The sequence below is a fragment of the Macrobrachium nipponense genome, chromosome 5, assembly GCF_015104395.2.
Source record: "Macrobrachium nipponense isolate FS-2020 chromosome 5, ASM1510439v2, whole genome shotgun sequence".
Lineage (NCBI taxonomy): Eukaryota > Metazoa > Arthropoda > Malacostraca > Decapoda > Palaemonidae > Macrobrachium > Macrobrachium nipponense.
In genome coordinates, this window is record NC_061107.1 from 138336021 (window position 1) to 138354003 (window position 17983).

General features: G+C 43.3%; 1 protein-coding gene across 1 annotated transcript in view; it reads right to left on the reverse strand.

The window, feature by feature from the left end:
• LOC135215670 (N-alpha-acetyltransferase 35, NatC auxiliary subunit-like) overlaps positions 1-17983 on the reverse strand; it is a 739676-nt gene that overhangs the window by 195182 nt on the left and 526511 nt on the right. Inside the window, exons 4-5 of the mRNA XM_064250613.1 lie at positions 5776-5999; positions 1390-1570 (exon numbers count right to left, since the gene is read on the reverse strand). Of these exons, the coding sequence (XP_064106683.1) occupies positions 1390-1570; positions 5776-5999 (405 nt within the window). The remainder of the gene's footprint in view (positions 1-1389; positions 1571-5775; positions 6000-17983) is intronic.

Here is a 17983-nt window from a genome sequence, read left to right on the forward strand (position 1 = left end):
GGTGTTTCTATTTCTTCCTTCTTTTACCTCTCTCCCTCCCTCCTTCTCTCTCTCTCTCTCAGCAAAATAATTGATAGACAGACAAATAGATACTTGTTCAGCCTTCTCTTTCTCTCTTTGGAAAAGATATATGTATTTATGGGAGGGGGAGAAGTGTTGCCTATAGAAGTTCATTTCAATCTTTTGATATTGTAAGGAATTATTCTCTCTCTCTCTCTACTCCTCTCTCTCTCTATCTCTCTCTCTCTCCTCTCTCGTCTCCCCTCTCTCTCCCCCCTCCCCCCATGGTCCTGTTTATGGCTGTTATATATTTCTAATGGTAAAATGTTTCAGATGACTTTGAAATCACATTAATAATACCAATTCAATGGTATATTTGATGTAGGATGATACTTGAAGTATACATTTGGTATTTGAACTTTCAGGATAGGCAGACGTAAGCATTTTTAGAGGGGAGTTCTAACTATTCGTGGGGGCATCTGGTACACATCCCCTGCGAATACGGGGGGAACACTGTATAAGATAACCCCCAAAACATGGGGGAAAATTTTAGGATTTAAAGGTCGTCTTAAACATGGAAATATATGGTAGCTTATGTAGACCAATTAAACAAGAAAAGTTGAAGCTGGAATAGAGTACAGTAATAGGAAATAAAAAAAGGAATAGAATACAGGCAGTCTCCGGGTTACGACGGGGGTTCTGTTCTTGAGGGACATTGTAAGCCGAAAATCGTCATAAGCCCAAACTTCATGAAAAATCCTAAGAAAACTTTACTTTTAATGCTTTGGGCGCATTGAAAACTATGCAAACTGCATTCTTATTGCATTTTTCATCAAAAAATCCTTCAAATATTATTTTGCATTCTGCCAGATCATCGTTATAGGCGCCGTAACCCTGGAACATGCGTTATAACCCTGGAAATAATGTCTGATAAATATAATTGAGAAGCGCCTTAACCTCAGAACATCATAAGCCAAACCCGTCGTAACCTGGGGACTGCCTGTACAGTAATAGGAAATAAAAAAAATAAAAGAAATAAAAAAAGGAGTAGAGTACAGTAATAGGAAATTTTAAAAAATGGGACCATTTTTGTTCAAATGGACATATGTAAAGATCTCTCAGTACTCCTGAAGGTGCACAGTCAAAGGCATATTACAAGCATATCCCTTCTAAAAAAAATTGGATAAGAAAAAAAATATAAGTCTAAGGAGCACCAAGTAAACACACCCTCTACACGTACAAGTGACTCGGTGAGTATACACTTCTAATTAAACAGGGGCGATCTGGCAAGGGTGGTCTCATGCCTTATCTAATTACTATTGCTTCATTCATTTGAAATGACTACCTGAATACTGTATGCAACTTTTTTTCATGAGGGCATTATCTCACCTGCTTCTGCATCTTTGTATCCCAAGGTTCCCCTTGTCTATTTCTTGTTGCCTTCACTGCTCTCTGTAGCTCTTCTTCTACCTCTCTCATCATACCCCCTGCACGAGCTTCAGTCACTTCTGAACACACCCCATATCCATACAATGCTGGCTGGAAATCTTCCTCTTCAAAGACACTTGCACTGGAATTATATAAAAAAATCCAATAAAACAACTCAATACCAATACTTTGTTAAGCCTTAGAAGAAGCAAATACTGATTGTATATTTTAGTTAGCTTATTTTTATATCATACAAATTGTTAAAATGTTTTTACCTTGAAGACCAAACATCTGTCATGCTAATACTTAAAGACCAATCAATTATCATGCTAAGATTTCTACTTAGCATGTAAGAGAATCTATGCGAAATGCATGGGCACCAAAACATCACACATCTAAAAAAATTTTGTTAACAAAATCAAGCTTTACTATTGCTAGCAAAATTAAAATAAGAGTACCAAACAGAGAGATAAAATGACAAATTATTAATTAATTTGTGTTTTTCACAGCTAACAAAAATGAGGACTTAGTATTAGGATATATCTTCTGGCATCAGTTCGAAACCAGTTAAAAACAATAAAAAATCTTAAATACAAGAAATCTGTGGCATCTGGCATCCAATACATAGCTAAGGTGGAAGTAATCACAGACCATGCTCAAACCTAGTGATGTATTTAGTCTTTCTTCCAACCCAGGATAAGAGGGGTAGCTATAGGTGGGTAGTCAATATTAGGACCTCAGGTTTATTAGCTAAGAAAAATACAAATTAATAAAAAATTTGTCATTTGTTCATATGCAGAACAAACCTTCAGTCTTAACATTAGGACAGACTTACACTTGGAGGGAGGTATGAGAATCCTGATCTGATTGGAGGTTCAGCAAACCTAATAATTTTTCTTAAAAATGATTCTAATGAAGAAGACCTAAGCCTTAAGATGTTCACACAGTCCGCTGGGTTTAAATACAATGTAACATGTCCAGATTCATTGCATACATATGTGGAAGTCAAAGAGAACCATATCTGTTTAAGCAACAAACAATGTCAGCCACATAAAATGGGTTTGTCACCATTCCTCACTTCCCTTGCTGGAGAGAGGAGTTGAAACTACTGAGAAGCAGATTTGTATGTTGTATGAAACATAAAAAGTGCTGTAACATATAACTGAAATGCTCACCTGCAATAAGGCAGTTCTAGCGTATAATGTGTCTATTCTTCAAATCACCCGTAGGGTTCTTCAAAAGAAAAAAAAGGGAATGAAAAGAGACCATTCACCTCACTCATTCCGTCCTACACACTATCATCTTAGGGAAGACATGAACTGTCCTACCAGGGGCACTAGATGAGCTACACAACTTACTGAGCAGCCACCACTGGACCCAAGGAAAAAATGTCCAAGGACCTTCAGGTAAAAGAGAGTGGAAGTAGTCTGACAAAGCCAGGGACCAACATTCAAAATTCCATGGACGGACAAGTTCTTCTTAAATGCCAGGGAGGAATTTATTCCTCTAATGTCATATGCTTCTGCATGCATGGTATTGGTGACAGAACTTGACAACGAGGAGTAGGTTTGCTTGATCACTTCACAAAGCCGAATGAAAAGGTATTCTTAGACACCTCTTTCATGGCCTGGCTCATGCTAACAAAAAGTCTACAACACCTAGGCTCTAGGTGATGAGTCCTTTTTAGATAACAACACAGTGCCCTGATGGGGCAAAGCAGTAACTCTTGAGGGTCACTGGTAACAAACTCCTTAATGGTAGGAACAGAAAAATGCAAATCTGTCATTTTGAGCTGAGGGAATTTTGGGTCTTAGCCATGAATTCTGGGACAAATTTGAAAACTACTGACCCCCAACCCCTTGTGTTTTTATGTCATAATCCCGACCATGGAGATCTCAAACACTTTTCAAGGAAGCCAAGGTCTGAAGGAAAACTGTTTTGAAAGTCAGTTCACTGTAACATGATTAATGCAGGGGCTCGAATGGAGCTCAAGCTAGACTACTCAGCAGAAGATTAAGGTCCCATGTAGGAGGTATAAGTTCCCTAGATGAGGAAGACTGCTCAAAGCTCTTGAACCACAGAAAATTACCAGGACGAAGTGATGCCCACATCTCTCAAATGAAGAGCTAATCCTATGGCAGCCCTGTAGCCCTTGACAGGAGAAACAGAAAGAAGTTTCTCTGTTCCAAGAAAGATCAGGAAAATCATTAACTACTGAACAGAATTCTGAGTAAAGAGAAATACTGACGACGACGCCAGTCACAGCAGACAGCTCATTGCCCTTGTACACGGCTGATGAAGATCTCCTAAGGTAGCCAGACATCTGAGTTACTGCTCTCAAGAAAGATCTCTCGCTTGAAAGATACAGGACAGACTCCAGATATGAAGAGATGAAGATTCTACCGATCGATGGTACCTCTCCACATGAGGATGGCGGAGAAGGTTGTGCTAAGGTGGAATCTCTCTTGGCATTGCTGAGAAAAGAAATACAAGACCCAGGAACCACTCACCTTGGGGCCACAAAAGAGCTACTAGGGTCATCCTGAGATTCTTGAAACCCATTACAGGCAGTCCCCATTATCATCGGCCTTGGTTATTGGCAATCTGGTTTTATGGCACTTGTTGAAAATCACTGGGTGATTTTTGGCACCGAAACGAGCCAAATTCCAGTTATCGGTGCTGATAACAGAGTACTGGCGCCAATACATACTTAACAAACGCACCATGAACCGGCTATTGGTGCTGATAAATGCTGATTTTTAGTTATCAGCAATTTTCACTCATCATCAAGCCGTCAGAACAGAACTCCCGCCAATAACCGGGGACTGCCTCTACTATGTTCAGGACATGACAAAAAGCAGAATGGAGGAAAGGTGTGAACTTCCAGGATGTCCTAGGTAAGCAGAAGGGAAACCACTGGCCCAGCAAACAGATCTGGGACCATCGAACAGGGGACTTCTAGCTTCAGTTGAACCATGTAGCAAGTAAGTCTAACATGGAGCTTCCCAAAGTAGATGGGATAACTCCAAGGGATGTCCTATGATAAGATGCTCTATGAAAATACGTGCTAAGAACCCTACTGTCAACTTGTGCACTGTCAATAGAATTCGCACAGCAGACAGAGATCTTCTCGCATTGCCAACATAGGAGACGTCGAATGAGGAGGTCCCCTATGATGACAAAAGTTCAGTATGCTGCTCAACAGTGGCGTGTCCTATGATGATAGGGCACTTAAACTAATGGAGGGGTGAATGCCACTGTGTATGAAACTTCACATAAACAGCAGTTCCTCACAAAACCTGTTTAATGCGCTTTCTTAAAATTTAGTGAGTACGTACACCTGAAATGTATACAGTACAAAGTGGAAGGGATAGGTAATGGGGATGTTTTGTAAATGGCACTTTCCAAACACAGATGAACCCCTCTCTTACAGATCACCCTAGGGCTTAAACAAAGATATATACATAGTGCTCCTAGTGCCTTGAGGTTTGCCAGTCTATCAAGATGGGACCATGAAGTACTCACAGAGCTAGATGACTTTCACATCACTCAACAATATTAGTACTTATATATGAAATTTTAAAGGTCAGGAAATATGGTGTTCAATCTCAATCTCCTTTATGTTATAAAATATGGTGTTCAATCTCACTCTCCTTTATGTTATAAGTGATCAGAAAAGTATTCAAATATAGGTCTAATCCAAAGATCAATAATATTAGGGTACAGGACAAAAAAAAAAAAGTGCAGGTACTAGGTAAGAAAGCTTAGTTAATTTAGGTTTGAGCAACTACTTAAGGACAAGTCATGAGTCAGTTTTAAAGCGTAGTTGCTCTTTGAAGCCTCCACCCAATGGCAAGGTCCTAGGAAACTAGGAGGTTCAACATATGAGAAAAGGAGCACCCATTAGTAGAACAAATATATCCAGTTTTTGCACTAACATTTTGTTTCATTTAATCAGGAATTTGGTATTTGGTTCATCCATGCTACTACATGGTGAGGATTTGGTAGTAAAAAAGGATGTCTGGCAATATGAAACAGGTTCAGCATAAAAATTAACTTAGGAATTATTCAGTTTTATAATCAACTACAACAGCCAAGCAAAAAAAAAATACATGAAGCTAGCTTAAAATCTAATAACCACTAATTACTAATTAATAATTAAATCCCTGGTATCTCCATTTTGACTTGCAAATATGGCATTTGTAAATGAATGAATTTGTGCATTACATAAACTATCTACATTTTTTGTAAATGGATGAATTTGTGCATTACATAAACTATCTACATTTTATGTACAGTCCTTTAACTCATAAGACACAAAGCAAAAGACTATGGAGTTTTTAATACCTGTGAACTATATTATTGATGATTGCAATCAATTTCAATGTTTGTATAGAAAATGCCCTTAGAGCTCGGTCTTCTATGCTCAGTGGTTTGTGAAGGTAAAGGCATGTCAGAATTGTCTGTGCAGCAGAATGGCCTTCAAGCCATGTCACAAGGCAAGCCAACATGGAATCCATAATGCCAACCAATTCCTCCATTGTCAAGTTATTCAGTTTGAGTGCTCCAGCCTGAAACAGAGATCTATTAAGAATACAATATATAAAATTAACATTAATGTTTAATAAGTAATAATATTGTCTGTAACAAATATGGACTTTGCTTCAGGTAACCTGTTCCTTGTTAAGAGAATGATAGTAGTACGTATATTTGGTAAGTGAACTGACTGGAAGGGGAAATCTCCATCTCCAATCTCCTAATACAAGAGTCAATTCTCACCTTTTGAGCAATTCTAGAATTCTGTGGCCAATTACAGGGGAGGTAGAGAACTTTTTGAGAAACAAATAAGTACATTGGGTCATCAATATAATGGACTGCAGTATATCATACTTCTGGATATATTGGTGCTAATGGAAATACTGATTTGAGGGTTTTCGCCTAAGGAGTAAGCGTCGAACTGTTTCTTTATCAATATACAATTCTTTCAACTTTAAAAATCATGATAAAGCTTTTATTTTACTTACAGGTACTGTTTGTTTGTATAGTGACTTTTCATTGGAACCTAACTAATTATCATATGTGAGTATTTCACAGATATGCTAACGCAACATTTTTTAATCCTGGAGAAACCTGTGTTTAATTCTTTATGTAATTTATAAGTTTTCAAGCTTTTATGTGTAAATTAACATTAAATAATAAAAATAATAATTCACTCTCTCTTTCTCTTACTGAGATGAGAAAATCTTTATGGAAGATATATGTACAGTACTGCCTCAGGTTACGAAATTAATCCGTTCCGAAGCGGCCTTTGTAACCTGATTTTTTCGTATCTTGAACTACGTTTTACATGTAAATTACCTCATTCGTTCCAAGCCCTACAAAAACACCACAGTAAATTTTATAATAAAGCTAAATTGACCAATAAACAATTTGGACCATTCAATATCTAACGTAGTAACTGTGACTGACCTGTAAATAAAGTGTATTAGTGTACAGGGTACGAGAAATACTGTATGTACATGTACGTACATATGTAGTAAAATGTGGAACCTTACCTTTCGAGTGAGGCGATGTCCGAAAGTGGTGACAGAGGAGGAGGACAAATGGCAGAAAACATGAACACTTAACTTTACACATTAAAAAATGGCAGAAAACATTAACATTAAACTTTACAAAACACATTAACAAATGACAGAAAACATTAACACTTAACTTTACAAGAAACTTAAAATTAAATTTCTTTTTTTTTTTGCCTTTTTCTGATTTTTTCTTTTGTTTTTCTTTTTTACTTTACATTTTTTTAACAAATTTCAATTTCTTCACCACTTCCAATTTTCTCTTTTTGTATCACTTGGACCTTCCTGTTTTCTTACTACTAAAGGCCTCTTTAAAAAATAACTATCCAAGGAAGATTGCTTCTGCCTGCTTTTCAAAATGTTCCTGAAACGACTCAGGCAAACGTCATCAAACTGCGCAAGCATACTACCTGTGTAAGCCTTTTTGGGGTGTCTCTTTTCTACAAATGTTTGCACTTTATGAAAAGCAGCTAGAACATCCTTAATTTCTGCTGTTGTCAAAGGGTCCTCCTCCTCCTCCTCTTCCTTGCCGCTGCTAGAGAACTCTTCTTGAATGACATTATGTTGCATGGCCTACAACCACTTCAGGTCATCCATTGTAAGCTCCTCTTGGTGCTTCTCGAGAAGGTCATTGATGTCGTCCTTGTCGACGACCAGCCCCATGGACTTGCTGAGTTCAACGATCTCGTCAAGATCTGAAACAGTTTCAGGATTGTCAACTGTTTCTGAATCTGCATCAGCTTCGCCCACGTTGAATCCCTTGAAGTCTCGGGCGGATACGGCATCAGGCAAGAGTTTCCTCCACAAAGAATTCAAGGTTCGCCTCGAAACCTCCTGCCAAGCTTGATCAATGAGTCGGATGCATATCACGATATCGAAATTCTCTTTCCAAAATTCACAGGAGAGGTTTGTGGTATCAACATGTTTTGTATACAGCTTCTTAAAGTTTGATACCACTTGCTGGCCCATGGGGTGGAGAGTGGTGGTGTTAGGTGGAAGATAAAGAACCTTGATGAAAGAATACTCCGCTAGGATACCTTCCTTGAGGCCAGGAGGGTGAGCAGGGGCATTGTCCAACAACAGCAGACACTTCAGAGGGAAGCGCTTCTCGTCCAAGAATTTCTTCACTGTCGGGCCGAAACACAGATTTACCCACTCGGTGAACAAAAGTCCCATTACCCAGGCTTTTGCATTAGCCCTCCACATCACTGGAAGCTTCTCCTTTAGCACTTTGTGGCCTTGACGGCTCGAGGAGTCTCGGAATGATACACAAGTAGGGGCTTCACCTTACAATCCCCACTGGCGTTATAACAAAGTGCAAGAGTAAGCCTGTCTTTCATAGGCTTATGCCCGGGTAGCTTCTTCTCTTCCTCCGTGATGTACATCCGATGAGGCGTTTCTTTCCAAAAAAGGCCAGTCTCGTCACAGTTGAAGACTTGCTGAGAACTATAGCCTTCCTTGATTGTTATCTCGTCGAACGTCTTAACAAAGGCTTCAGCCGCTTTTGTGTCCGAGCTGGCAGCCTCCCCATGCCGCACTACCGAATGGATGCCAGTCTGTTTCTGAAATTTTTCAAACCAACCCCAAGAAGCCTTAAAGTCTGGGGTTGCCTTCGATGTCCCTTCTCCTGCGTCGTCTTCAGCCTGGGCACTCAGATCACCGAAAATAGTGCTGGCCCTCTGGCAGATTGCCGTCTCGGTTATTGTATCGCCAGCGATTTGGATCCTCTTGTTGGACAAAATAGTCACGCCCGTGGAAGGTGTAGCTGCTTTGATGGCTTCCTTCTGCTTAAGGATGGTGCCTATCGTCGACGGATTTCAGCCGTATTCCTTAGCTTCATACTTTTTAATTATCTCCATCTTCATCTCCATAGAAAGCATCCTCTTCTTTCCGTGAACTTCAGCAACATTCTTGGGACCCATGGCTAATAACGTAAGTAATTAAGTTCACACAGAACACGATAAAGTAACTTACAATATACTACAAAGAAAGCGAAATCACTAACACGAATTTACGTTAACAAACGAAATCTATGTGAACGAACAAATTCCAGGTGTGTACGATAACACTGATGCGATGAAATGGTCGAGGGACGCCTTTACGTAGATGCATGATGGGACAAATGCTAACCAATAGGAGAGCAGGATCTTACGGCGGTGACTAGCATCAAGAACCAATGGGAGAGCCGGAGGATGGTGGCGAGTCTACTGAGTTGGCGGTGTGTGAGTTTAAAATTGTTCTCGGTGGCCTGGGAGAATTGCGGTTTACAGTACATACACCCTTTTGCAACCTGAATTATTTTTGTACACAGAAGTAAAAAAAATCTTCGTCTTTGCTTTCGTAACCGGGATTTTTCATACGTAGGGACTTTTGTATGTAGAGGTTCCACTGTACGTACTATGTTTATTAATTCCACTATACTATGTTTATTAATATTTTCAAATAGTATAATAATAATAATAATAATAATAATAATAATAATAATAATAATAATAATAATAATAATAATACTTAGGAAGCAGACCCTCTCTCAAGCATACTTTATTGAAAGTAATGGCTACTTCAGCAGCGTTACACTTGTAGAGATTCTTCTCTATTTTGCGAATAGCGGCTTTTTCAGTGCTACTTAAACAGGCTAGTAGAGCGCCTATAGAGGTCATGGTAAAATACAGGGTCAAAATAGGTGTATATATTTGAATTTTACAGATAAACTATGATACCATAGTCATCAAAGTCATTAACGATTTTCTCTCTCTCTCTCTTTCTTTCTTAAAGCGAGCTTTCGTCTGGAGCTACTAGAGTTGCCAGCGAGGTAGAGACCTATAAAGCTGGTGCACTCCAGATGATCTGTCAACAGGGGCGAGACCACGACGTGACTAGACCACTGAATATACAATGAGGGCAACGAAGTAAAACAAAACCACCTGGCGTAGCCTACCAATGGTATCCCAATTAGACTAAGCTAATGGAAGGGAGATCCGCCGCAGGCAGTCAACCCCACAACCATAACACAAGTTAAAAACTCTCCTAACCATTAAAGGATAGGATGAGCGCTACCTCCTGCCCCCAAAACAGTCTGCAGCGACGTATGGTCCAAGCAAGTAACAATTTTTGTATGTTGCTTTCACCTCCCGCAGGTAGTGTGAAGCAAACACCGAATTGCTTCGCCAATAAGTGGCGCCCAAAATGTCTTTGATTGCCATATTCTTGTGAAAAGCCACCGAAGTAGCAATAGCCCTCAACTCGTGGGCTTTCACTTTTAGAAGCTCCATGTCACTTTCACTACACTTTTCATGAGCTTCCTTAACCGTACTTCTTAAGAAGAACGCCAGTGCGTTCTTCGACATCGGAAGATCTGGTTTTTTCACAGAGCACCACAAGTTCTCCGAAGAGCCTCTGCATGCTCTGGTTTTCTGCAAATAAAACTTGAGAGCCCTGACAGGACACAGGACTCTCTCAGGTTCAGGTCCCACTAGCTCCGACAACCCTTTGATCTCAAACGTCCTCGGCCAAGGGTTGGAAGGGTTCTCGTTCTTTACTAAGAACGTAGGGCTTAAGGAACAAACTGCACTATGATCCTTGAACCCAATGTGCTTGCATATGACCTGTATTTCGCTAACCCTCTTCGCCGTCGCCAGAGCGGTTCAAATTGACTCGACATGAGAAACTTAAGTACCACGTGTAAATTCCACGACGGTACTTTCGGTTGGAGAACTTTCACAGTCTCAAAGGATCTAATGAGATCATGAATGTCTCTGTCATTCGCCAAGTCGAGTCCTCTATGCCTGAAGACTACAGAAAGCACGCTTCTGTAGCCTTTAATCGTGGGAACAGCTAGTTTCGCTTCTTTCCTGAGGTGAAGAAGGAAATCTGCTATCTGGCTCACAGAGGTGGAGGTGGAGGAAATGCCCTTCTTTCTGCACCAACTTCTGAAGACAGCCCACTTCGATTGGTAAACTGCGATTGAGGAGGGCCTCCTTGCGGTGGCAATCGCCGTAGCCACAGGTCTTGAAAAACCCCTCGCTCTGGCCAACTTCTTGATAGTCTGAACGCAGTCAGACTCAGAGCGGGGAGGTTTTTGTGGAACCTCTCGAAGTGGGGCTGTCTGAGTAGATCTTTCCTTAGGGGCAGAGTCCTTGGAAAGTCTACCAGGAAGGACATCACCTCCGTGAACCAGTCGGCCGCTGGCCAGAAGGGGGCGATGAGGGTCATCCTCGCTCCCTCTGATGCAGCGAACTTCCTCATTACTTCCCCGAGGATCTTGAATGGGGGAAAAGCGTAAATGTCTAGTCCCGACCAATTCCACAGTAGGGCGTCTACTGCCACTGCTCCCGGGTCCAGAACTGGGGAGCAATAAAGCGGAAGTGTCTTCGTTCGGGAAGTTGCGAAAACGTCCACATGAGGACGTCCCCACAGCTTCCATAACGCCTGGCATACCTCCTGATGAAGGGTCCATTCCGTCGGCAGAAGCTGTCCTTGCCAACTGAGAAGGTCCGCTCGCACGTTCTCCACGCCTGACACGAATCTTGTCAGGATCGTGACATTTTGCGACTTCGCCCATATCAGGACATTCTTCGCGATGGCAAACAGAGAAGGAGAGTGAGTTCCCCCCTGTTTCCTGAGGTATGCCAGGGCTGTGGTGTTGTCCGAGTTTATCTGAACCACTTTGTTGGAGACTTCCTCTTGGAAGAACCTTAGAGCAAGGTAAATCACTGAAAGTTCTTTTAGATTTATGTGCCAGGACACCTGTTCCCCTCTCCAGGTGCCTGACACTTCTCTCCCTCCTAGTGTTGCTCCCCAACCCGTGGAGGACGCGTCGGAGAACAACACTAGGTCGGGGTTCCGAAGCTTGAGCGAAAGTCCTTCCGCAAGCTTCTTTGGATCCGACCACCATTTGAGGTGCTTTTTCACTTCTTCCGTCAAAAACAAGACCTCTTCTAGATCCTGTTTGCGTGACCAATTGCTTGAGAGGAAGAACTGAAGTGGTCGAAGGTGCAACCTTCGCAGAGAAACAAACTTCTCCAGTGAGGAAATGGTCCCCAGCAGACTCATCCATTCCCTCACCGAGCATGTTTCCTTCCCTAGAAAGGCTGACACTTGTCCCTAGGCATTGAAGTTGTCGCCCCTGGGACGGAAAAGCCCACCGAAAAGCCACTGAGTCCATCTGAATCCCCAGATAGACTAAGGATTGAGAAGGAGTCAGATGCGACTTTTCGAGGTTCACCAGAAGTCCCAGGGACCTCGCTAACGACAAAGTCGTGTGAAGGTCCTTCAGACACCGGTCTTGCGATGAGGCTCGAATAAGCCAGTCGTCTAGGTAGAGAGAGATCCTTATTTTCGCAAGATGGAGCCACCTCGCAACGTTCTTCATAAGAACGGTGAACACCATCGGCGCCGTGCTGAGACCGAAGCAGAGTGCCCTGAACTGGAATACCTTCCCTTTCAGAACAAACCGCAGGTATTTTCTTGATCGGGGATGGATGGGGACGTGAAAGTATGCGTCCTGAAGGTCTAATGAGACCATCCAATCCCCCGGTCTTAAGGCTGCTAGCACAGATTGAGGTGTCTCCATCTTGAACTTCTGCTTGGTAACGAAGCGGTTTAGACTGCTGACATCCAGAACGGGGCGCCACCCCCCTGACTGCTTCGGCACTAGGAACAGACGGTTGTAAAACCCTGGAGAACTCAGGTCGAGGACCTGCTCCACCGCCTGCTTCTCGATCATTTGATCTAGTAGATCGTGAAGCACTTTCCGTTTTTCTCTCTGATAAGAAGGAGACAAATCCTTTGGTGTCGAAGACAGTGGGGGTAACTTCAGGAAAGGAATTCTGTACCCCTTCTTGACGATGTCCAGAGACCAAGCGTCGGCACCTCTCTCTTCCCAGGCTCTCGCGAAATGTAGAAGTCTGGCTCCTACCGTTGGCTGAAGGACTTCCCTCTCACTTCTTGCTCTTAGAAGGAGCGGGGGTCTTGCCTCTGAAAGAGCCTCTTCCTCGAGGGGCTGGCTTCGAGGAAGAAGCAGATCGAAAGGGCTTTGATTTCTTCAAAGCAGAGGACCCAGAAGACGAAGTAGTTGTAGGCTTCCTAGAAGACTGCGCCAAAAGGTCTTGGGTTGCTTTCTCCTGGAGACTGGCGGCTATGCCTTTACCATAGACTGGGGGAAGAGATGTTCTGAGAAAGGAGCGAAAAGTAGATCCGCTTTTTGCGCTGGCAAGACCGATTTAGCGGTAAAATTGCAAAAGAGTGCTCTCTTCTTAAGCAGTCCCATGCTGAAATGAGCAGCCAATTCCTCAGAACCATCCCTGATGGCCTTGTCCATGCAAGACAATACACTGGACAGCTCCCCCAGACTGATGGAATCAGAACTCCTGGACCTGGCATCCAAAACTCCTAGGCACCAGTCAAGAAAATTAAAGACCTCTAGTGCCCTGAAGAGGCCTTTAAGGTGAAAATCTAGTTCACTATGCGTCCAAGAAACTTTTGAAGAAGACAGAAAAGATCTTCTGGCGGCATCCACAATACTACCAAAGTCTCCTTGAGCCAAGGCTGGAAGCTTAACTCCGACGTTTTCTCCCGTCTCGTACCACATACCAGCTTTGCCACAAAGTCTTGAAGGTGGTAAAACGAAAGAAGTCTTGCCTGAAGCTTTCCTCTTTTCCATCCAATCGTGGACCTTGCGAAAAGCTTGCTTCGTAGAAAGCGACTTCTTCATTTTCACAAAGCCCGAGATCTTAGCAGCTTTGGATGACGAAAACTGAGAGGGAGGAGTACGCGGAGCTTCAGGCTGAAAAGTGTCTGCAAAGACTGATTGTAGCAGACGAGTTAAAACCTTGTAGTCCGTCGAGACTGGAGCCAACTGCTGTTCTTCGTCCACTTCGACGAAAGCGTCACTAATTTCCTCTTCAGACACTGGAGAAGTCGTAGGAAGTAAGGAAGAGTCACGAGCTTTCTCAAAAGAGAAAGAGCGGCGAACAGGAAGAGTTCCCGCTACCACTTGCGCTTGCGGTGGTGGAAAACTGACGTCCGTAGGCGCGCGCTTGGCGTCCGATGCCAATCTTCTGGCGCCGACTGAAGCGCGCTCGACAGCTACAGGTGCACACCTGGCATCCACTGGCGCGCTGAGAGCGTCCACTGTGCGCGATCGCTTAACTTGCACCGAATCACGCTCGGCGTCCACTGAAGCGCGCTTGACTTTCACAGAAGCGCGCTCGGCGTCTAAAGAAACGCGCTTCCTATCTACAGGTTTCGTAGTAGCGGATACAACCGCTTCTCGAGAGCGAGAAAAGAATTTCTCACCTCCTCTAGAGAGCCGCTGGGGAGCAGAACGAACTCTAGAGGGAGAGTGAAACGGAGAGAGAGACGAGCGAGGAGAGGGAGAGGGAGAGGGAGAACGCCTCGACCTCTTCACAGGAAGATTGTCGTCCTTCCTACGGCGACGCGGGAAAGTCTCTCTAGAAGAAATTACTTCTTGAAGTTGCTGCTGCAGCAACTGGAGAATCTTGCTTGTAGGTGAAGCCTCCTTTTCTGGGGAGGGGCTGATCCTGTGAGCAGGCGAGTGGCGAGGGGACGCCTTCTCCCTACTCCCAGGAACCGCCACTTCACGCACCTTAGAGCGACTGCGGCGCTCGAAAGAATCATCTAGGAAAGACTCCGCCTCCAAAGAATCCTTACGCTTCTTCTGCGGAGGAAAAGCAGCAAACGCACAATCAGGCGAAGAGCAAAGTTCCGGAGAACAACTTGGACGTGAAGCGTCCCGAACACGAGCCGTCCTTTTCAACGGACGTGATGCGGCATGAGAGCTCCACCCCTTGAGCGGGGAGGAAGCTTCCGAAGAGGAAAAGCACTCCTTGAGAAGACGTGCACGCGCACGCTCCTTGGCAGTCTGGGTAGGTTCGTCAGAAGCTGCCGAAGGCAAGCCAGATCGGTGGGGGTTCCTCGTAACTCTCTTTCGACTTTCGACATGCTCTCTCCCCGTAACCTGGGAGTCAAGCAGAGGTCTAGGTCTAGAGGCGGAATGAGGCCGATCTGACGCACCCTCCACTACACAAGGGGCACTTTCACTGCACTTTTCTTCACTTTTGCTCTCCAGAGCTAACACTTTTGATTCTAAGTTACGAATCGATTCAAGAATTAAAGATAAAGTATTACCTTCTACCGACCACTGCTTCAGGGGCCGGAGGCAACACTACAGGGGTAGGAGCATAAACTACAGAAGGAGGGTTAGCAGGAGAATCATTAAAATCTTGCCTACCCGAAACACTCCTGGAGGAAGACCTCCTTAACCTATCTCGCTCAAGTTTCTTAAGATAGGTTTCATACGCCTTCCACTCAGAATCTGTTTATCTTTCACACTCCTTACAACGACTTTCAAACGTACATTCATTCCCCCTGCAAACCTTACAAACAGAATGTGGGTCTACTGAAGCTTTCAGTAGCCTACCTCTACATTCAGACATAGAACAAAATCTAGCGCTAGCTGAACTAGACCCTGACATCTTGATCAAAGAAAAATCAATACCAAAATCAAATCAATCCAAAGTCAACGTGTGCCAAGCCACCGATCCAATTCAGATACCAAAGAAAAAACCAAAAGGGATACTCAAGTAGCCAGTAAGTTTCCAAAATCTGGACGGAGGTGCTGCAAACGTTGTTTATAGCACTGGCGACAGAAAAATTATGAATAGAAAATGGGAATGGTTCCTGATACCCGCCTCCCAGCGGCGGGAATGGGTACTAACCACCTGACTTCCACTGCGTGTGTCGTAAGTGTTTAAATTTCTGTCGGATTCGGAAAAATACAGCTATATATATATCTGACAGGTAAGTTTCATGAACAAATTGGCAATTTATGGTGCCATAACGTGACGAGTTTCGGTTATCGCCACGATGAGGGTTCTTATAGTGCATCATAAGGATGCTTATGGCGCACCGTAAGGGTGCTTATGGCGTTGATAACTGGTTATCAGCGCATTAAGCCCCATAAATCACTGATTTTCGGTTAATGGCAGTTTTCGCTTATCGGCACACCCCCAGGAACAGAACCCCCGCCGATAACCGGGGACTGCCTGTACTATGTAAAAATAATAGAGGCTGGCTTAATCTTCCCTAGGGCAATGTGAGGAATTTGAATAGTTACCAAATTGCAAGGTGACTTTTCTGAAACTATAAAAGCCAACTGCTTCAGTGTAAAAACACAATATCTACAAAAAAAGTAAAATTTCATTTTAAAATATTTATTCTTAATAAAACCCCTCAGTATGCCTTAGACCTCAGTTGGCAAAGGCCAAGGAGATGGGCACTAAAGCAGAATGGGTGGAGAGCAAATTCCCTAGCACAAAAATATGAACACCACAGGGGAGGGATGATACACACAAAGTGCCATATTCTTCATCCCCACTGCTATCACTATGCTGAGGGGTCAGTTGCCTTGAATTGTTTTATCCAATATTCCTATAAAAATGTTATTGTTATGATACAATAAAGTTTGTTCATACTTACCTGGCAGATATATATATAGCTGTATTCTCCGAAGTCCGACAGAATTTCAAAACTCCCGGCACACGCAGTGGGCGGCCAGGTGGTTAGTACCCATTCCCGCCGCTGGGAGGCGGATATCAGGAATCATTCCCATTTTCTATTCAGATTTTTCATACCACTGTCCCCTGAGGGGAGGTGGGTGGGTACTTTAATTATATATATCTGCCAGGTAAGTATGAACAAACTTTATTGTATCATAACAATAACATTTTGTTCATGAAACTTACCCGTCAGATATATATATAGCTGAATCCCACCATTGGATGGGAATGGACAAGGGACAGAATAGAAGGATTTGGAAACACCTCAAGTGCAGATGATTGACATCTTGATTCCTTACCTGTTGGCATAGCTGACTTCTTGATTACTGTCACCGAAGTCTGCTTTTGCTTTACTAGAGTTGCCAACAAGGTAGTGACCTGTGTAGTTGGTGCGCTCTAGATGATCTGTCAACGGGAGCGTGACCACAATGTGACTAGACCATATTGACCATACTGTGAGGGCAACGAAGCTAAAAACCACCACCTGACCTAACCTATCGAAGTTAGTCCCATAACTTCTAGGCTAAAGAAAGGGAAAGCGCCTCAAGCGACCAACCCTTCAAAGTTAAAAGCACACCTATCCCTTTTTTATAGGATAGGATTCGTGCTGCTTCCTGCCTCCAATAATATTTCTACGGATATGTATGGTCCTAGCGACTCGCAGATCTCATATGTCGTCTTCACATCCCGTCGGGAGTGTGAAGCGAACACAGAGTTGCTTCGCTCAAACGTGGCACTCAGGATATTACTGAGTGTCATGCTCTGTTGAAATGCTTCCGAGGCCGCGCCCTCACCTCGTGAGCATTTACTTTAAAAGGTTTCAAATCTTTGTTCAAACATGACGAATGAGCCTCTTAGAAAGACTCCTTAAAAATAACGCCAGGGCGTTCTCCGACATGGGCAAGTCTGGTCTTTTTACGGAACACCGCAGATTGTCCGAATGACCTCGACTTTCTTTAGTTTTATCAAGATAAAACTTGAGAGTCCCGACAGGGCACAGGACTCTCTGTGGCTCTTGCCCAATAATTTGTGCCATCCCCTTGATCTCCAGGTCTCTGGTCCAAGGGTTAGATGGGTTTTCGTTCTTAGCAAGAACGGAAGGCTTAGAGGACACCGAATTATGTCCTCTAAAGCCAAAACCTCTGATGATGGCTAAAACCTCACTAACCCTCTTTGCCGTAGCTAGAGTGGTTAGAAAATTAGCCTTTCTGGTTACGTGTATTAAGTTTACAGAAAGGAGAGGTTCGAAATGCTTTGACATCAGGAACTTCAGACTACATCTAAGTTCCATGCCGGAAGCTTCGATCTAGACAATTTAAAGATTTCCACAGACCTCAAAGATCGTGAAGGGCTTTGTTGTTTGACAGATCCGAATCTCTGAGCCTAGAGGCCGTCAACATA